The sequence below is a fragment of the Drosophila yakuba genome, chromosome 3R (assembly GCF_016746365.2).
Source record: "Drosophila yakuba strain Tai18E2 chromosome 3R, Prin_Dyak_Tai18E2_2.1, whole genome shotgun sequence".
NCBI classification, from domain to species: Eukaryota; Metazoa; Arthropoda; class Insecta; order Diptera; family Drosophilidae; genus Drosophila; species Drosophila yakuba.
Window position 1 is genome coordinate 2,731,530 of NC_052530.2, and position 21,550 is coordinate 2,753,079.

General features: G+C 41.4%; 3 protein-coding genes across 6 annotated transcripts in view; 1 reads left to right on the top strand and 2 right to left on the bottom strand.

Annotated features, from left to right (window-relative positions):
* The first annotated feature begins 1,606 nt into the window (after nt 1–1,606).
* Nucleotides 1,607–4,363, top strand: LOC6535303 (pre-mRNA 3'-end-processing factor FIP1). Of its 2 annotated transcripts, none has more exons than XM_039376855.2 (4): nt 1,607–3,148; nt 3,213–3,302; nt 3,451–3,521; nt 3,573–4,363. In XM_039376855.2, the coding sequence occupies exons 1-4, from the start codon at nt 1,729–1,731 to the stop codon at nt 4,077–4,079; spliced, it is 2,088 nt and encodes a 695-aa protein (XP_039232789.1). In that variant the 5' UTR covers nt 1,607–1,728; the 3' UTR covers nt 4,080–4,363. The 2 variants fall into 2 exon arrangements, with proteins under 2 accessions (XP_039232789.1, XP_002095959.2); XM_002095923.4 differs by having other exon boundaries at nt 1,614–3,148; nt 3,213–3,305.
* Nucleotides 4,364–4,372: 9 nt separating this feature from the next.
* Nucleotides 4,373–21,550, bottom strand: part of LOC6535305 (retinal guanylyl cyclase 2) — a 62,502-nt gene continuing 45,324 nt past the window's right edge. For 2 of the 3 annotated variants that reach the window (XM_039376849.2, XM_039376850.2), the window contains exons 6-15: nt 14,086–14,196; nt 12,790–13,582; nt 10,838–10,928; nt 9,799–10,778; nt 8,830–9,006; nt 8,568–8,760; nt 8,031–8,295; nt 7,792–7,969; nt 7,060–7,071; nt 4,373–7,002 (exon numbers count right to left, since the gene is read on the bottom strand). In XM_039376849.2, the coding sequence (XP_039232783.1) occupies nt 5,859–7,002; nt 7,060–7,071; nt 7,792–7,969; nt 8,031–8,295; nt 8,568–8,760; nt 8,830–9,006; nt 9,799–10,778; nt 10,838–10,928; nt 12,790–13,582; nt 14,086–14,196 (3,944 nt within the window). In that variant the 3' untranslated portion in view covers nt 4,373–5,858. Of the gene's footprint in view, nt 7,003–7,059; nt 7,072–7,791; nt 7,970–8,030; nt 8,296–8,567; nt 8,761–8,829; nt 9,007–9,798; nt 10,779–10,837; nt 10,929–11,214; nt 12,752–12,789; nt 13,583–14,085; nt 14,197–21,550 lie in introns of those variants that run through there. The other variant, XM_039376851.2, reaches the window with a different exon arrangement.
* LOC26536331 (trichohyalin) lies at nt 15,742–17,587 on the bottom strand. Its single transcript, XM_015191552.2, has one exon. The coding sequence runs from the start codon at nt 17,444–17,446 to the stop codon at nt 15,842–15,844; it is 1,605 nt and encodes a 534-aa protein (XP_015047038.1). The 5' UTR covers nt 17,447–17,587; the 3' UTR covers nt 15,742–15,841.

Genomic DNA, 21,550 nt, shown 5'->3' on the forward strand with positions numbered 1-21,550 from the left:
CCCGACGCCTCTGAGGAAACCTTTTTTCACGAGCCTACTACGGCTATGAGTCCACACAAGAGTCGCAGAACAACGACAATGCCGGATGGGTACCCAATGGGACAAAAAAGCTAACTAAGCTCATGTGCAGCAGTTTCCACCGGGCATACCGCCGCAGATGGGCGGTCCACCACCCAATTTACACCCCAAATATGAGTGCGCCGCCGTAGATGACAATGGGCAGATACATTGAAAGTAATATGTCTTTTGCCCTCTACATTTCAGTTCGTGGCGATCGTGAGCGCAGAAGGCGATAGAGGGAAAAACTATAAAAAAAAGATAAGGTATGTTTTAAAAAGCGAAATTTTTGAGATATTATAATACTTATTTATACAGCTGAGAAAGGACTTCCTTGACCTGCTGCAGGAGCGACATGACATCAAGAGGCACACTAGGGGGATCCAAGGTACCGAGCACTGGACTCGGTCTATCGTGAGGAGTACTTTGAAGACTAGCGATCTCTTGACAAGGATAAGGAGAAAGATAAAGATAAAGAGAAGGAGAAAGATATGGAAAACGACAAGGATAAAGAGACGGAAAAGAACAAGAATTAAGTGAAGGAAAATGACAAAGAGAGCTCTCGTCGGGAATGTACTCGAGTAACCATAGATGAGATATGTGCGATCAACAACCGAGTCGATAGAACCTTATCCGTCTAATGGAAACTATCCCGAGTCTTTTCTATTTCAGGACTTATAAAAAGAATCAAGATAGAACGCTATAATCGAGTTCCTTAAGGGAGAACATTAATGGCACCTTTGGGCGTTAAAGTGGGCATGAAAACATCAGGAACCCAAATTGCGCTGCGTCAATGTTTCTGGAGTCTGCCTTATGTAAACTAGCATTTATAGTTTGGACAGGCATGGCCAGATCGACTCGACTAATGATTCTAATCAAGAATATATCTATATATACTCTATACCTGTCTACCTGTTACATACCTTTCAACTAATCTAGTACACACTTTTACTCTACAAATAACGAGTATATTTAACATTTGAGGAGTATCTGAAACGTAAGCCATTTAGCTAAAGTTTTCATTTTAATTTCTGATTTTTTATTAAGTAAAACATTTTTTAAATGTTAAAGTTATTTGTACTTTCACTTAAAATTATGTTCTGTATAAGGTCCAGTACTCAGGCAAATAGAAAGTGGCCCAAAAATAATAAACTATGTTTAGCCGTATATGTCTTAGTGTGTAAACATAGAATTTATAAGCAATTTAAATTGCCGCTATGGTAGCTGCTATTGCTGTAGCATTAGTTATGACTGATCAAAACCTATTTTCAGATTGTAAACAAATGTAAACAAGCCGCGGTGGTCTATCGAGAGTGATCGATAGCTCAAGAAATGTATAAAATTATATATTTCTTCGACGGCATTTAGTATTTTTTTCGACCGAATACTACTGATTAAAGACTTCAACCAAACTGTTGTAATCAAAAATTTGTGCCTTTTTCTGTAATGTCTTTTTAGAAATGCCGGAATACAAGGCCTTAATATAGAAATCTAATTAAGTAAAAAATAATATTTTTATTGAAACAGAACTATATTATGATATTTACTGTGAGAGGTGGTGGTATTTTTAATTTATTGGGGTGGTCACACTGGCGCGCTGTGTTTCTTGTGAAATATTTGTCAATCGCTTTGGAATCTGACTTGCCGTTTACGCGTTTCTGAGAAACTACAATGGCAGATGACACAAATGAGGACAGCTGGCTATATGGAACCTCGAATCCTGACTCGACTACCGGAGAGCTGGGAAACGGCGGGGATTCTCTGATGGCGGAACACGAGTCGGTGGCTGAGGCTCAGGCATTGGCTGAATTGGTGGCCGGCGAAAAGATGGGCGCTTCGGTAGGGACTGATTCCGCTGAAGACTCGCCGCGCTGTCCAAAGGAAGAGGTGCCCGAGTACTCGGAGTTCGACGATCCCGCGCAGGAAATGGAGGAGGACGAGGAAGCTTTGCCCAGCAAGGAAAGCAGGAGCAGGAGGGAGCGCGACAGAGAACGGGATCGTGGTCGGTGCGCGGATAGGGCGGACGCCCGATCATCGCCAGACCCAGAGGACGACGAGATGAGCGATGGTCCTGCCGTCAGGAGGGAAAGAAATGGCTCAGGGTCCGATGATGACGAAGACGACGACTCGGACGACGATATCAATGTGGTTATCGGGGACATTAAACAGGCCCCCAGCACCTACAACATCAAGCAGCGACCCAACCTGTTGGCTGGAGGCACTGGTGTTGCAGGAGACAAGGCCAAGCCGTCTGGTCAGGCGGGAAAGTTCAGCATCGAGGACTTTGAAGGTGCCGGCACCATCAACGGAGTGGCCGTGCACGAGTTCAGTATTGATTCGCTTGAGGAGAAGCCGTGGCGCAAGCCTGGAGCGGATATTACTGACTACTTTAACTACGGATTTAACGAAGAGACGTGGCGCGCTTATTGTGAACGCCAGAAACGCTTCCGCGTGGCGGAGAGCGGTGTCGGACTGGCCAGCCTCACTCAGAATGTGAATCAAAATGCACCTATTGGAATCCTCACAGATGGCGGAATGGGCATGGGCCCTCCCGGAATGCACAATATCCACTCGATGGTGGGAATGGGCGGAGAAAGCGGAATGCAAATGCCCCCACCGGGAATGCCGCCTATGATGCAACACCAGTCGCGATCCGGAATGGGATTAATGCAGCGTCCGCCGAGACCAATCTCAACCACTGGTGGTGATAGGGGGGGTGATCGGGAGAGAGCCGTTAAGGAGAACGCCATTCAGGTGATGACCGCCGAGTGCCGGGAGTATTCTCGTGGTGGCTTGGGATCCATGCCGCCAAACTTCCCACTACCCGGCGCCTCTGACGAACCCTTCTTTCACGAGCCAGAACCCTTTGACTACGGCTATGAGCCCACACAAGAGTCGCAGTGGAACAATGACAATGCCGGATGGGTACCCAGTGGGATTAAAGAGCTAACTCCAGGTCACGCGCATATGCAAACGCCTCCACTGGGCATACCTCCTCCTGGGATGGGTGTGCCACCGCCGCAGATGGGCGGTCCGCCACCCAATTTACGCGGCATTATGCCACCCAACATGCGCATGCCTCCAAATATGAGTGCGTTCAGTATATTTTGATTTAAAATGTCCTATGCCCGGCTTATTTATATTTTTTCTTGCAGACATGGGACCGCCACCAGGAATAATGATGGGAGCAAATGCGCCACCACAGATGAGAACGAGTGTGGCACCGCCACAAAGATTGGTCATAGGCGGTAAGTACAAAACTAACATTTTTAAGCTACTCGTACGATTTAATATTGAAATTATTGTTATATATTAAGCTTAAAGCTGACAATCCTAACGCAGTTCTGGACAGATACATTAAAAGTAAAATGTCTTTTGTCTTCTACATTTCAGATCGTGGCGCCTACGACGACGATCGTGAGCGCAGAAGACGCGAGAAGGAAAAACTGCTAAAAAAAGATCAGGTATGTTTATAAATGCGACATTTTGAAGATATTATTATATTTTTTATGCAGCTGAGAAAGGACTTTCTTGACATGCTGCGGGAGCGACATGACATCGAGAGGCACACCAGGTGGTACGATATTAAGAAAAAGTTTGAGGCGGATCCAAGGTACCGAGCACTGGACTCGTCCTATCGTGAGGAGTACTTTGAAGACTATTTGCATCTGTTGAAAGAAGAAAAGCGCAAGGTACGTGACCTAAAAGAACGCGAACGACATCGCGAAAAAGAGCGTTCTCGTGACAAAGATAAGGATAAAGATAAAGAAAAGGAGAAAGATAAAGATAAAGAGAAGGACAAAGATAAGGAAAAGGACAAGGATAAAGAGAAGGAAAAGGATAAAGAGAGCTCTCGTCGAGAACGTTCACGATCCCGCGAAAAGTCCAGCCGTCGAAAGTCTAAGTCCCGTGAGAAAGATCGAAGCGAACGAAGCAGCAAGAGTAGCACCAGCAACACCGGATCCTCTAGTCGCAGCGAAAAGAAAAAATCGTATCGCAAGGACAAAGAAGAAGACGAATAGCACTTGATTATGTATGTACTTTTGAGAAGAGTAACAAGAGGAAACCATCTCAAGCTGTAGAACATAATAAAAACAAACAAAAAAATACAAACTAATACAAAAAAACATACTAAACAAAAATAATACTTTCAAACGAAAGACAAAAAATGTTGGTTTTTAATAATTTACTGTGAACAGGGTAATTCGTATACCCCTAATTCGATAAAGCCTTGTCCGTCTAATTAAAATAGGCGGCAGCGCAAGTTTGTTGACTGACGTTGTCACGCCCAAAACTTACACGCAAAGACTTTGTATAAGTATTGATATTAGTTCAATTTCTTCTATTATTTATTTTTGACACATACGCATAGGATAGGTGGAGATTACAATACAACTAGGCTATGGTAGAGCGGTTAGAAAATATACAATATATATTATGGCACGGAGACAAACCCTTAATATTTTTCTACATTTGGTTTTGCTTTAAAGTAACAACGATTGTCTTTAGAAAACTAAATTCACGTAAGCGATTCTTATTTCATAGGTATTTTTAGATTTCCACTATATTCAATAATATTCTCAATTATTATTAAAAATTAATCTAATTTTTTTTCTGTATAAAGGAACTTTATGTACCCATATTTATAAGTATATATATTTGAAAATCCACACGGGTGAAACAAAAGAACAGTTAGCATTTGAAGATCAGATATTCAGTATGCAGACATTTTTATTACAATTTTTTTTGTTTTAGTTTGAGTTCTTGTTGAAAAGTGTATAATAATTCTTTCTTCTGTTACCTGTCTTCTATATACGAAGTTTTAAAATAAATTTAAATATAAAATATAAATTAAAATAAAGTTCACATACATAATTACATGTCAAATTAACCAAATACATTAAGCATTTAGCAATTGCATTGAACTATTTTTGAACTAGAGGAATTTAAGCTATTTAATATGAACACTGAGTACACCTTTTCGTAAACTAAAATGAATATAAATAAGTAACGTTTATCTATATAAATAACGGAAGGTTTTTTGCTATAGAACATGGGATGCGAACTAGGTTATTAGTCACATCTTGAACTAAATTGTACTAAATTTTAATTGCAGCTAGAAGCAAGCTGCCCTGGATCGAGGTACTTTGCTTTTACATCACAACATTTTAAATTTATATCATTCACATACTCACATTGCACTCTGGGCCTGGGAAGAATCGTTGGGGATATATAGTCCGCTGATGATTTTTCGCCAAATTGGGTTAGACTTTCAAATTTTGAATACATATTTAAAAGTTTCTTAATTTGAAATAGGATTAACGAGTTTCTAAAGTTGCTAAAAACTATTACTCTTTTGGTAAATACATTTATATGGTATCCCTTCCTTATGGTACCAAATTTTTTATTTTGCCACAATTTCTAATCACCCAACCAACTTAACTACTAGAATTTCACAATCATTAGAATTTAGGCGAAGAGCGTAGAAAAAGTCTGCAGTTCGGAAATATCTTCAACAGTATTGTATGAAAATGGATGACAAAAAATAAGCTTTAGAAATCGCAGTACTGATTTTTTCATTTGTTCCACTGGCACATTCACCCTCACACGAGTCATAGCCACATTTTTAAAGGCATCTTTTATGAAAATATATAACGAGTAGATGTCAGTGGAACATGGGTATTAAACAACATTTCTCCCGCTTGACCTCCCGCCCACTTACACACTCGCACACTTAAACTGGGTTCGGATGAGACCTAAAGCTTTGTTCGGCGCCCTTTTTGGGGGGCTTAGATTGTGCTCTATCTGCTCAGCAGCTGCTCTATATTAAGGGTCAGCTCCTGGCTGGGATGGGTGCTATTATTGTTGTTCACTGCACCATAGGAACTGGCACTATTGCTGTTTTGGGCATAGATCCCGTTCAAAGATCTCGACGGGGCCGGCGATGTGGGGGCGGAAAGCTGGGGCGAACTCAGAGGCGCCAGCGGCGGCGACTGCGCCTCCAGATTTGAGGGCGGACTGCGGTTTAAATTGCTGTCCAGGCTACTGTGGTGTTGCGAGGAGGCCGGCGACAGCGGGATCTCCTCGATCTTCTCCAGATCCTGAGTGATAGAGGCGGAGTTCTGCTTGTGGGACCGCGTCAGCGTTCCCTTGGGACTGCGATTAGTGTCGTGCAAAAGAGGTATGTCCAGCATGGAGCTTTTGACACCCCCACCACAACCGCCCACCAAGCCCGAGTAGGTTGTTGCCTGCAGGGAGTACTGGTGGTGCTGCTGGTCTCCCTTCGCCTGCTGGTCGTCGCGATCCAAGCTGAACTGCCGACGCAGAAGGCGACTGGAGCCGGGCTTGCTGTCGAACCGACAGGCTCCTCCCCCACACCCGCTTCCGCTCAAAGCCATCGAGGGGCAGGTGCCTCCGCCACCTTGTCCACCACCCGCTCTGCCCGCCACACTGCCGTAGAGGTATTTCCCGTCGTAGAACTGAGTGAGGTTGCTCTCGCTGGGACTGAGGCATTTATAATGGTTGTATGGCGAACTGAGGTCCATCATCTCCTCAATCTTTTTGTACAGCCTGGAGCTGGATCCTCCCGTGGAGCTCGGCAGCCGGTTGAAGCTGTTCGGGTTAAGTAGATTTTCTGGAGTCAGTTCGGAGACCTTTCGCGACTGTGGACTGGTACTGCTAGGGGTTGTTTTGCTTGGAAACTCCGGACAAAGGGTGGCGTTGGGGCTAATGGTGTTGGTGGAATTGGAGTCCAGGGAGTACGAGTTGGGGAGATTCGCCCCGTAGGCTAAGTCTGCGTTGGTGGGTGGTGTTATCTCGACCTTCACCTCGACGGTTTCCCCAGCCAGCGAGGAGCTCTGCGAAGAGGAGGGATTTGTGCTCGTCCGAGATTTGTTTGCCTGTCCCTTCAGCGTTATTGAGTTACGTATAAGGGACTCATCCAATCTGCGGAATACCAATAATCAGTATTACCAAAAAAGTATAGATAAGAGATCAACAAACCCGTGAGATTCTCTAGTGATATTTAAGGAATGCAGAAGTCAAAAGATAAATATTTCATTAATCATTCAACAATATATTGTATTGTTTGTTTCAAGACGAGATGTCAAAAAAAAAAACAACAGACAACGCTATAGTCGAGTTCCCGACTATCTGATACCCGTTACTCAGTTAGTGGAAGCGAAAGAGAGTCTTCTACACTGACAGTTTTGTTTGTGGGCGTTAGAGTGGGCGTGGCACAAAGTTTTTTGGCAAATCAATAAAAATTTACAAGACTAATACAAAAATGAAAAAATATCAAAACATTTTTCAAAAGTGTGGACGTCGTAGCTTTGGGCCGTTTGTGGGCGTCAGAGTAGGCGTGGCAAAAAGTTTTTAGGCAAATCGATAGAAATTTACCAGATTAATACAAAAATGAAAAAATATCAAAACATTTTTCAAAAGTGTGGGCGTGGCTACATGAATCGACAAACTTGCGCTGCGTTTCTGTCTCTGGAGTCTACATATGTGCTTAATCTAAACTTTCTAGCTTTATTAGTTCCTGAGATCTCAGCGGACAGCCGGATATACAGATATATAACGGGTATAAACATGTTTCTTACTGTGATAAAAAATAAAATGCGATCAATCGAGAATCGGGAAATTCATAGTATCTATGGGAACCTTCCTTCAAATACCGTTTGATTGTCAAGATGCTATAATCACTTATATTTATTTGTATTGAAATATTCTCACCCAACAGGAGGCGGTGCCGGCAGAGGCTTTTCGAATCCTTTCTTTCCCAGCAGCCAGAAGGTGTTCATCATGCCCTTTCCCTTGATGTCGATGAGACCTCTTGGCTCGATGTCATAGCCACCCCGAGCCTCCAGTCGATCCCGTGTTTCCTGGGACATATGGATGCGCCAGGAGGATCCTCAAAAGCACATATCGTTAGTTTAAAGTGTGGCGACTTAGTAACGTGAATCTGCAATTACCTGTCGACTCCATTCTCGATGCCGTGTTTACTGTGTCTCCAAATAGGCAGTACCTGGGCATAGTGAGACCTACCACTCCGGCGCAACAGGGACCCGTGTGGAGGCCGATTCTCAATTGGAGTGGAACTCCGGGAAGATGCTTTACATTAAAACGACCACTTTGATGCAGAAGATCTAAGGCCATGGTAGCTATCTGCTCGGCATGGTCGGGTATTTTCACGGGTAGACCGCTAACCACCATATATGCATCGCCGATTGTCTCCACCTGATCAAAGAAGTGGAAAAGGAATCAAATAACGATTAATGTCATTCTTATACCTGTAAAGCAAGCGAGCAAAATTCAGGCAACTTAAGAGAGGTATAGAGAACTGTGGTTGGGAATTTTTGTGAGCTTTTTTCAGATCCAAAAAGGTACCCGCAGTCTTGTTAACGGAAATGTAAAATGCCTTTATCGTGCATTACTCAATTTGTGGTCCAAGGAAAAATAATAACCAAAATAAGTTTTTAATTATATCATCCAAAAACTCGTTCCCTTACCTTATACACATTATAGGCGTTGATTGTGGCATCGAAAATCGTATAGAGATCGTTGAGCAAATCCACAACTTGAACTGGACTGCAATGGGCGGCGATTGTTGTAAAACCAACAATGTCACTAAAGTATATGGTTACGTCGGAAAATTCTTCCGGATCGACGGCCAACCCCATCTTCAGTTTTTCAGCAACCGAGCTGTATACAACGGTTTGATAACATAACATATATAGTGTTGGACCTATTTATGGATCGACAGTGTCTTACCTTGGTAACATGCGATTCAGCAGCTGTTCAGTCTTTTTTCGTTCAATGTCCAGTTGTTCAGTGCGTTCCCGAATCAACTCCTCCAAGTTATTCGAGTACTTCTCGAGCATTTGGAACATCGTGTCCACAAAGTTTACTTTGCGTCCATGGTTCAGCATCTTGAAGCGCTCATAAACCCTAAACATGAGAGAACGCTATAGTCGAGTTTCCCGACTTTCTGATACCGGTTACTCAGCTAGTGGAAGTGCCGGAGAGAGTTTTTAACACTGACAGTTTTTAGCGGTTTGTGGGCGTTAGAGTGGGCATTGCAAAAAGTTTTTTTTGCAAATCGATAGAAATTTAAAAGACTAATACAAAATCAAAAAGTATTAAAACATTTTTCAAAAGTGTGGGCGTGGCAGTTTTGGGCGGTTTGTGGGCGTTAGAGTGGGCGTGCCAACATGAATCGACAAACTTGCGCTGCTTCTGCTGTCTTGGGAGTCTGTATGCTTAATCTTAACTTTCTAGCTTTTGTAGTTCCTAAGATCTCGATGTTCATACGGACGGACAGACGGACGGACAGACGGTCGGACAGACGGACATGGCCAGATCGACTCGGCTATTAATCCTGATCAAGAATATATATACTTAATATGGTATGCGTGTTACATACTTTTCAACGAATCTAGTATACCCTTTTACTCTACGAAAGATACAAGAGGAAATAAAGAGCCATGATACATATAACGAATATTAAAAAAAAGTTAAGGCTAATATATCCTTGCAATGATAATATAAATTCAAGAAAAACGAAGTTTAACAAATTTCCTTTTCATTTGTTAATTGTGCTGTAGTCGCTATATGAGGGACGGACAGACCGAAACGCCAGATATATATACAATATAGTGTCAGAAACGCTTTCATCTACCTCTTACCTACTTTTAAACATATTTAAAAGTGGTCTTCCAATATTCTGTGGGTATTACTTACGAGTTAAAGTCAGGACGCATATCAGGCTGTTCGGCCCAGCATTGGCGCATGATATTGATGGCCTCCGGTGGAGCGGCTCCCTTGGAAACGGACGGCCGTATCAGAGGCGGAGGCTTTTTAATTTTGAGTATTATTTCCTCCGGAGAGAGGGAGAGCATGCAGTAGGGTTCTCCCCTGACTACCACCTCCTGCATGATGATTCCAAAGGAATATACGTCTCCAAGTTGGGTTCCCAATTGAATGCGGCCGTGCTGATTTTGATGGTGGTGCTGATGCTGGTGGTGCTTCGCGTTTCGAAGGAGCTCTGGAGCTGTCCATAACAGCTCTTTGGCACTTCTGGGTCTTGGCGGAAGTCCCTGCGATTCGTAAAAAGAATTCAACCCATAATCGGTGATTTTCAGAACCCATCGGGCATCCACCACGCAGTTTCTTGAGGTCAAGGCGCCATGAACTCTCAAAGGTGAGGAGTGTAGGTATCGCATCCCCCTAACCAGATCCGTAAGTAAGCTCAAGCGAAACGACCAGTCCAGCTTGATCTCATCCATGATAAGCACATCCTGTAGCGATCCTCTGGAGCAGTAATCAAAGACCATAGCCGTACGGTTGGGATCAGATAGCCAACCAATTAGCGGGTTTATATTTTCGTGCCTTAGACCATGGGCCATTACGAGTAGATCCATTGCCTTGGTGCGCAGTTCCGCAGATCCGTTTATATGCACCTCCTTCAGTTGCACGAGATCTCCATTATACCGAGCTCTCATGTCCAAATGGGCAGGATTGTGCCTTGCTAGGCTGCCAGTGCCAGTGCCAGTGATGGCTCCAGCCGAGCCCGGAGCGGCTGCACCAGGAATCACGAATCCTAGATTCTTTAGGGAGCCAATGGAACCTTTAAGGAGATCCGGCTTGTCTACTTCCGGGCCCCCAAACTCCTGCAGCTGCTGCAGCCAACAGCATAGCATGGCCTCTATGCCCTCATCGACCTAATATCGAAAAATATGGAGGTTTTTTAAAAAGTAAAGAATTGGGATAGGGAGCTTACTCTTCGAGAATCCACTGGGAAAACAAAATCGCTGGCTGAAAGGACTATTTTGTTTGGGCCATTAGAGAGACGCTTACGTAAGAAGTAGTTTCTGTGCGGAATATAAAAATTTTGTAAGTATCCCATTTACACTTTTATGAAATCGTATTTTTTTTTAATAAGGTAGGTAGAAACAAGGTAGGTAAACAATAGAAATGTTTTATATTACAGGAACTAAATAATGATTCAGTTAAGTTAAATAAAATTGCTTCCAGGTAAATACTTCAAATTTAAATATTTCGTATAAAAAAGGAACTAAAAACAATTTATGGTATCAATCTATACTACCATAATTATTACTGAAAAAAACATAGCTCTTGTTATACAACTATTTATACCTGCTACGCGTAGACTAAAATGGTATATTAGTCCGTTCGTCCATCTGGACTTTATCTCTGGTGTATAAGCGTCAATATCTCAGGAACTATTAAAGCTTGAGTTTAAGTATGTAGATTTTAAAAAAGTTGTTGTTTCGCGGCGCAAGTTTGCTGTCCCTGATCCTGGTCCGGGTCCAATACAAAAGAGAAGCCTTTACAAGTGCAAGTTCAGGCAGCAAGTTTGACCAGCAGAAGACATTGCCACGTGGTTGCGGCCAAATAAGGTCAAAGCCTTGGCAAGAAAAGCTTTTGGGCACATGTGTGGTGTTTGTGAACTGGATTTCAAACTTGAATATCGAGGATCATAGAAAAAATTCTGCGCAGTTCTAATTTTAGTCATTGACAATAAAAACATTTCTGTGACTGATTTGTCGTACCACACATCAGTAATTTTCAATTTTTTTTGCAAGTTAAATATGGTAATTTAATGCTACTATAGTAGTTTGCTAACGAATATACTTAAAAGCATAAGGAATACAACACAAAAAAAAAAACACCTAGCTACGGCAATCCAGATCTTTTATATCTTGTAGTAAGTATAAGTATTTATTAAAAAAGATTTAATGCTAAGGTCAAGTTTCCCGACTATCAGATACCCGCTAGTCAGCGTGTGGGAGGCGGTCGGGAAAGACAAATAATGAATTAATAAATAATGAAAAAAATTCACAAATTTTTCAAAAGTGTGGGGGGGGGGGGGTTGTATTATTTTTGTGGGTAAAATGTGTGTGGGCGTGGCAAAACGTTTATTGTTAAATCGATAGAGCATAGTGTAGGCGTGACCACATATGGAAACAAACTTTTTCTGAAATCTGCAATGCTACGTCCCAACTAACTTTTATAGTTCCTGAGATCGAGTAGGCGGACATGGCCAGATTAATTGGGCTAGTGATTTTGTGCTTTCTGCCAATTTTTTAAAACGGAACCACGTGCAAATTTGCTTTCATTAGTTATCTACAATTTAGAATGGGTACTCTCTTTTTGTACATAAGCTATGCACCGTAAGGTATTTGACCCAAAATTTATGGATTAGGTCATAAAATCACAATTTAAAGAGTTTTAGCTTTAAAGAAACTATTATTATTTATTATTAATTTATTAACTATTATTTAGTATATAATAGTTTAATTTTTTTTTTATTTTTTTTTAAACTGAAAAAATGTATGTAAGCATGTAGGCCGCTTTGTACTTGTAGACAACTTCCCAAAACTTGTCAAATAATAAAAAATTAAATTTTTAAAGTTTGTTATATACCCTTTGTTTTATTGAATTGAAAAGTGAGACAGAATGAAAATGAGGTGTTTCTTGAATACAAGAACATGTCATGCGGAAAATGTATTTGCACATAATCGAATTCGGTCCCTACCCCTATATACATACATACATACATACATAAGTACTGTTGAATAATATTCTATAAGCCAAAGCTACTAAAATAATCATAAAAACCTTCACAAACCCAGTGAGTCTGGGTAGTACGGTTAGTCAAAGTTCCCGCTAATGATATACAAATTAAAGTTAAATTGGCAGGCAACTTACCTCATGGCGATTCCACCGGCTACAATGCCAGCGATTATGATTACCAGTAGGCCCACGCAGATCGCCGCGATGGTCCAGCAGATGGCACCGCACTGCCACAGGAGGACACGGCTGACCAGCAACCACTCGTCGTAAGCAGGGTGTATCGAGTGGGTGATATAAGAGCCACTACCTTCATCATTCAACCCATCTCCTTGACTTACTCTGTCGCTCTCAAGAATAAGCAGTGGGCGCCACTTGTAAGTAGCCACCTGGGCGTCCCTAACGATGTCTAGCACCACAAAATCATATTGGGGACTGGTTTCTGAAGTGGCCGATTGGGTAGAGGTTGTTACTATCGTATTAAAGAGCGGGAAGAGATTGCGGTACGGATACAGCTTGTTCAGGCTGGCATTGCGATGTCCGAAGGGTGGTGGATCCTTGTAGTTGTCATTGAGAGACGTGCGAAAATTCTGCATTTTTGCCATTAGTCCGGCCGCATTCAGAAAGTGTCGATGTCTGTCGTTTAGCAGAGTCAGCACCAACAGATTGCTGCTAACCATTTCGGCCGGAGAACCAGTGCTGTGTGCGAAGGCTTTAGTTCGGGACCCACCTATTCGAGCCAAATATTTATAGAACCCATGCTGGGTGTCCAATGAGCTGCCCGCCATGTCGATGAGTAGGATTTTTGTGTGCTGCCTCCTGGGCTCTGACCCATAACCTTCCTTTCTTGCCTGCTCCGTCCACTTCAAATCGATGGTGGACAACATGAGCGTGGTGCTCTCATCGTTCAGCGGTGCTGTGACAATAATTGCTGAAAACCGAATGCTATGAGTTTTCACAACAGGAACCACACATGAATAACTGCTTCACATCGAGAAGTAAATTTTACAAGGTTAATGCGATTAAGATCAAAGATGGCTTTTTCTAAGAAATATAACTCGTGTAACCTTTATATATAAAAGTAATATATATATTATAATATACATATATATATGTATATAATTTATATATAAAATAACCTTTATATAAAGGCGCATCACAACAATTATTATTATTATTAAGCGAATTTGTTTATTTTAAGTTTATTAATTTGATTAAAAATCTAAGACTAGGTTAGGTAATCGAAAAATGCAAGACTGTCTGCTATATTAAAAACTTTATAAAGAACATTTAATTTGGATTTAATTATAAGTAAGTTGATAATTATCGATAATAGATTTCTTCTCTCAGATAGAAAAATAATTCAGCTCCAATTTTAAGTGTTTGATTTTTCTCAGTGCAGTAGGCCAAGTCACCAGCAGAGATGATACTTACCTTTGCCCGGCTTATCCTGCAAATGCAGGTCACGTATTGTCCTGCCAATTTCAATGCGATACGGCACATGCAAGTTGGTGGCAATGGCTAATCCTAGGCCCCAATTGTCGTCTGAAAGGGTGTGAGAAAAATAAGGCAGTGATGTAGAAATTGAATTGCATTTTTGTGCGCCACTGCAGTGCAATCCACTAGTCAAAGTGGATTTCTAACCGGATTTGATCCAATCTATCTAATATCCAATGTATTTGGTAAATAAAGATCATTACCGACCAATTTGAAAAGAAAAGGCCATCGGGCTCACACATTTAAGAGGACGTACACTCATAAAAAAAATGTCCTGCCTTCGAAACTCGCCCTAAAAAAAATGCGCCCACCCTAACGCCCACAAACCGCCCAAAACTGCCACGCCCACACTTGAAAAATGTTTTGATATTTTTCCATTTTTTCATTAGTATTGTAAATTTGTATCGTTCTGCAAAAAAACTTTTTGCAACGCCCACATTTATTTATAAAAGCATTATTAAAAAACGTAAATAAAAACAAATACATCTAATAAAAATATAAAAACAAAAATACATTATTTTATTTGGAATAATTTAGAAAATTGTTTTCAAAATTTTTTAAATTGCCTTTCATTTTAGAAAAGTGCACCTTAACTTTAGTGAAAGTACCCCTAAATGCAAGAAAAATCGGCATACATATTAGAAAATTGTGTCCTAGTTTAATGTCCACTTACCCTAAAACAAGGGAAAAGGTACCCTAGAATTAAGAAACACTTGCTCTATATTTAGGACAAATCATAATAAAATTAAGAACCTTTTTTTCTAACTCAAGAAAATCCACCCCAAAAGTAAGCAAAACAGAAGAGAACGCTATAGTTGAGTTCCCCGACTTTCTGATACCCTTTACTCAGCTAGTGGAAGTGCGGGAAAGAGTTTTCAACACCGACAGTGTTTGGCGGTTTGTGGGCGTTAGAATGGGCATTGCAAAAAGTTTTTTTGCAAATCGATAGAAATTTACAAGACTAATACAAAAATGAAAAAATATCCAAACATTTTTCAAAAGTGTGGGCGTAGCAGTTTTGGGCGGTTTGAGGGCGTTAGAGTGGGCGTGGCAACATGAATCGACAAACTTGCGCTGCTTCTATGTCTTGGGAGTCTGTATGCTTAATCTCAACTTTCTAGCTTTTGTAGTTCCTGAGATCTCGACGTTCATACGGACAGACAGACGGACGGACAGACGGACGTGGCCAGATCGACTCGGCTATTGATCCTGATCAAGAATATATATACTTTATATGGTCGGAAACGCTTCCTTCTGCCTGTTACATACGTTTTAAGGAATCTTATTACCCTTTTACTCTATGAGTAACGGGTGTAATTATGATCAATTTTTAGGGTTAATTTTTCTAATGGCTCCTTTTTAGGCCGTTTAAATTTATATGCACGCACGTAAAGTTTGATTTGTAGGGAGATTTTGGGTAAGCATTTTATGAGAATATAAAAACCAGTTTGGCAATTGGGCGTATCTTCTAAAAATTACGAATGCAATTAATTAAATGTTTCGTCAATGAGCTTAATGCATGAAATGTTGGGGCTATTAGACTTGGTTTACAAAGAATGCTGCCTAACCAAGAATTTAAAAAAAATAGAGCGGTTAAATATAATTATTTAACTTAATTATTTATTGTATAGACTCAAGTGCTAACTTCAAACTCAATTTCAAGTTACTTTTATAATACTGCCTTCCAAACAAATTAATAGAATTTACAGTGGCAATTCCGAAATGCAGATTTTTGTGGTTTCTGGGCCGGATCGAACATAGCGGCTTCCACATGGTTCTTGGCTCCCTCAGGAGGTACATCCTGCTTAGCTAGTTCAGCCATGAAGCCGCAGTGCTTTTTGGCTTCTTTGGGGCAAGGACATTTGTCCACACTAGCACCGACTACTCTGGCATTAAAATCGTGATCGGTGGCCGGAGGTCTGGGGATGTACTTATTGGGATTACAGGCTATAATCCGCCAGTTTGGATGCGGAGCAAGGTAATCAATGCCATTGTCCAAAATCTTCTTAGCTAATCTTTTGCAGAGGACAGGATTATCGACAGCGGCCATAAGGCGACTATCAAATAGTTTCTCTTCCTCCACCTGGATACGCTTCATCTCTTTGATTTGTGCATCCAAGTCTGCTTTGTGCTGTATCTGGCGGCACACAATCATTTCATGAGTAACCTCTGGATGAACAAAGCGATTCTCCAAAATTTTGTCTTCCCGAAGTTCAGCATCAGACCGGATTCGACGTTCGAAGTCCTCGCAGATCTGTTTCCGGAGGATCTTGTGGCACTTTTCTGCAGCCTCCCGCTTCAGTCGTATCCTTTCTGTGATGTTGACCTTGGTGCACATATCCAGCTGGTAGAGATCGGCAATGCGCTCGTCCATCATCTTCTCGATTCCCAATTCAAGAGATTGCATGCGGTGAAGGTAGGCAAGGTATTCCAAAGTAGCTCGGTTAAGATTCTTCTTAGACTGAGCAATCTTGGCCAGGCCTTCGGCCTGCAATCGTTGCGTTTCCCGGCAGAAGGCCATGTGGTCTGCCTTGTCCACCTCCCACTCCGTCAGGCGGGCGCATTTTTTTCGCTCGATCTCTTTCAGCAAATCGTTTTGGTAGGCCAGTTGGTCAACTGACGCAGGCTGGTGCTCCTTCTCAAACGCCTCCAAGCGGATCTCCTCCAGAAGAGAATTGAGTAACCGCTCGTCTTCCATCCTTTCAGCCATCGTCGCCTTGCGCTTCTCCTCGTGCTCAGCTACTTGGACGGCCAGGACATGATTTACTTGTTCTTGCATCTGGTGGCGCCTCAGATTCTCCTCCGCTTGGTTGCAGTCGAACTGGGCCCACCGGCGGCGATTCAGCTCCAGCCAATAATTATCTTGCTGGCACTCGCGCTGCTTCTTCCGTTGATTCTCCAGAATTTGCTCCTCCTGGACTATCTTCGTCTCCACGAGGTCCTGCTGCCGAAGTGCCTCGCGGATCTCGTAGCAGTCGAGCATGACCTGCTGAATGTGCTTTTCCTCGAGGAACTTTTTCTGCTGCTTGGCCACCTGCTCCTTGATGGCGTGGAGGTGCTCCTTTCGTTCCTTGATGTCCTGGTCGATCCGGGTCTTTACCGTGTTTGAAAACTCCTCCTCGTACCGCTTGTCCTCCTCATCCAGCATGATCTTCAGCCTTCTGCTCCGTTCCTGCAGCTCTGCCGCGGCCACCTGTTTCGCCTTGTTCACCAGCATACCGATTTGGGTGTGCAGACTTTTGCGGTCCGTCCGCGTAATGAAGTTGAAGTGGTCTGCACCACGTCCGGAGGTCTGCATTTTGTCCAATTAAACTAACCAAATAACCAAAAATGTGTACAAGTCGGGTAGTGATATTACTCTAATAATTTGAGAGGTGTATGCAGGTTCCGCTTGAAGGGATTTCGTGACGGGAAAGTCAATCGTTGTATTTAAAACAAATAAGTGAAAATACATAGTCGACAATATAAGGCTAATTTTTTTGGGTTCATTTGCTCATTTGTTAGAACGGGCGTGGCGATATAATTTTTGGCATACCGATAGAATTTACTTTTAAGTTCTTTAGATCGCGGCGCTCATACAGACAGACGGACATAGCCAGATTGACTTTGCTAGCGATCATGATCAAGAATATATACATACAGAAAACTAATTAGAAACAAATAACTAAGGTAGATTTAACAAGAGAGAACGCTATAGTCAAGTTCCCCGACTATCTGATACCCGTTACTCAGCTAGTGGAAGTGCGAAGGAGAGTCTTCAAGTTTTTGGCGGTTTGTGGGCGTTATAGTGGGCGTGGCAAAAAGTTTTTTGGCAAATCGATAAAAATTTAAAAAACTAATAAAAAAATGGAAAAATATCTAAACATGTCTCAAAAGTGTGGGCGTGGCACCTTCGGGCGGTTTGTGGGCGTTAGAGTGGGCGTGGCAAAAAGTGTTTTGGCAAATCAATAGAAATTTACAAGACTAATACAAAAATGAAAAAAATATTTAAACATTTTTCAAAAGTGTGGGCGTGGCAGCTTCGGTCGGTTTGTGGGCGTTAGAGTGGGCGTGGCAAAAAGTTTTTTGGCAAATCGATAGCAATATACAAGACCAATACAAAAATGAAAAAATATCAAAACATTTTTCAAAAGTGTGGGCGTGGCAGTTTTTGGCGGTTTGTGGGCGTTAGAGTGGGCGTGGCAACATGAATCGACAAACTTGCGCTGCGTCTATGTTTTTGGAGTCTGTATGTCGAATCTTTCTAGCTTTAGTAGTTCCTGACAGAGAACTGCAAGAGATGCATTTTTTGCCACCCTGATCACACTCAACTATTTTGAGTGCGGGTGCCACTCACACCGGTCTTCGCGGGTACAAACAAACACCAGCTCAAAATATTCGGGTGTCTGCAAACACCCTGGTGCCTGCGCACCCGAACCAATGCGGCACCCTACGTCGCGGGTACCAATCACACTCGCCAAAAGTTAGCCGTTCCGACTATTTAAATTGTATATATTCTTGATCAGGATCAATATACGAGTCAATCTGGTCATGTCTGTCTATCCGTCTGTCTGAAAGTCCGTCCTTCTGTCTGTCCGTCCGTATGAACGCCGAAATCTCAGTAACTATAAAAGCATTTTTGTTACCCTTCTAAGTTTCTATCGATTTGCCACGCCCACTCCAACCCCCACAAACCGCCAAAAACTGTCTGTGTGAGTATGAATTCTGAACAGGAAAGTGTACTTTCATTACATCTGGATACTCAGAAACTGTTGCTATGTAATGGCTTCGGATTTCTATTATTCTAAAATTTATGGCCATCGGTTGTTCCCAAAATGCTGCGTTTGCTTATAACGTCACTGAGAGGCGATTCGGCTGATTAGAGCAGCCACCTAATTAAATTACATATGCAGATGTGTCAACTTAATGGTGATCTGTTTGCCCTTCCCGTGGATCTCACTATCTTTCGGCGCCTGTCAGAGTTTGGGCAAACATTCACATAGGCACATACATAGAGTTTGCTACAAGCTACCCTTCTCTCATCCCCATTCCCACCTAACTCCAATATTTGGCATTACGTGTGCCCAGCTCCTGTCACAGCTACGACCACCAAGTGCCCACCCTCATCGTCCTAATCGGCAAATGTGTATATTTAACATTTAGGCAACCAATCTTTGCTGTCAGCCATAATATGAGCAATTCTCCAGAGAGTACAACCGCCGTCAAAAAATTCGAAGTCTATAAAAGTGGGGTTTTTCATGTATATGTATAAAAAATAAAGTAAATTTAACTAATATAATCACTTTTTTTTAATCGTTTTATTTATATATTTATTTAATCGTAACACATTTTAAAATATTTCGATGCAAAGCCGAAGAAGTGCAAAAGTTCTGTTTAATACATTTATAGTATACGTTTTGATTTGAATATGTTTCTGAAAGAGAGTCCCTAAGATCGATATACCCTAATTTACATCTAGCTATATAGTTAAAGAATATACATATACAAAATATGAAAGAAACCATGCGATAGCTAGTTACGGTAAATTTCTCATAGGCTTATCAGTTTTTATTAATGTCGCGTGCGACATCGAAAAAGAACATTTGTTAAAGTTTTTGTCCAGTGATTTTCCAATCTTGTGTCCAAACAAATGTATATTTGGACATCAAATTTAAGAAAATACAGTTTTTTTAATTATACGCACATCGTTGTTTTTGAAAATTGTTAAAAGTGAGTCGCGTGCGACATGGTATGTACAAAATTTTTATACCCGTTACTCGTAGAGTAAAAGGGTATACTAGATTCGTTGAAAAGTATGTAACAGGCAGAAGGAAGGGTTTCCGACCATATAAAGTATATATATTCTTGATCAGGATCAATAGCCGAGTCGATATGACCATGTCCGTCTGTCCGTCTGTCTGTCCGTCCGTATGACCGCTGTGATCTCAGGAACTACAAAAGCTAAAGCTCCAGAGACATAGACGCAGCGCAAGTTTGTCGATTCCTGTTGCCACGCCCACTCTAACGCCCACAAACCGCCCAAAGCTGCCACGCCCACACTTTTGAAAAATGTTTTGATATTTTTTCATTTTTGTATTGGTCTTGTAAATTTCTATCGATTTGCCAAAAAACTTGTTGCCACGCCCACTCTAACGCCCACAAACCGATCAAAGCTGCTACGCCCACACTTTTGAAAAATGTTTTGATATTTTTTCATTTTTGTATTAGTCTTGTAAATTTCAATCGATTTGCCAAAAAACTTTCTGCCACGCCCACTATAACACCTAACAGCCGCCAAAAACTGTGTTTAAGACTCTCCTTCTCCCTTACACTAGCTGAGTAACGGGTATCAGATAGTCGGGGAACTCGACTATAGCGTTCTCCCTTGTTTTAGTTTGATTGCGTACAAATGTCGCATGCGACATCAGAGAAATACCCATATGGAGTTAGGGATTAATCATCCTTAGTCTAGTATCAGATCTTATGAAATGGGATATAAATAAGTTCTGTAGACAGGTCCTCGTTTCAAATTGGACACAAAACATTATACAATATATAATATTTACAGTGGTGGTGGGACTAATTTAGCACACTATGCATGCTCGATTTTTTTGCTTATTTTTTCAGTTGTTAAATTGATTAGATCACTAATCTTTTACTGTGGGGGTAGGTTACTAAGTAGATAAGATGTATCGTTATCTTTCTAGGTTTTGTCTTATTTCCTTGCCATTTGTTTTTATCTAGACACCCTTAAAATTAGCTGGCAAAGAATAAGGACTACAGCTAGAGAGTTGAAAATAACGGTACTTTTTCTCTACTTTGTTACCTACCCCCGCAATAGAATATTAATGATCTAATCATTTTAACAACTGAAAAAGAAAGAAAGATTTGAAAAGAAAATTGACCATGCAAGTGTGCTAAATTAGTTTATATAAGAATGTATTTAGTTTTAATGCAAATTACCCGTCGAGATAAAAAAGTATTAGGGTCAAAAACATGGCAATACGCCCTTGATTTTATATATACTTAATATGGTCGGAAACGCTTTCTTCTGCCAGTTACAACAAAGGGTATACCTTTCCTCTACGAGTAACGGGAAAACAAATTTTCATGGTGCGTTTGTGTAGAATTTATGATCCGTAGCCTTGCTTTTAGGGTGCATTGCCTGACTTTAAGGCACATTTTTTTTAAATAAACAAGAGAGAACGCTATAGTCGAGTTCCCCGACTATCTGATACCCGTTACTCAGCTAGTGTAAGTGCGAAGGACAGTTTTTGGCGGTTTGTGGGCGTTAGAGTGGGCGTGGCCAAAAGTTTTTTGGCGAATAGATAGAAATTTACAAGGCTAATACAAAAATGAAACAAGAGAGAACGCTATAGTCGAGTTCCCCGACTATCTGATACCCGTTACTCAGCTAGTGTAA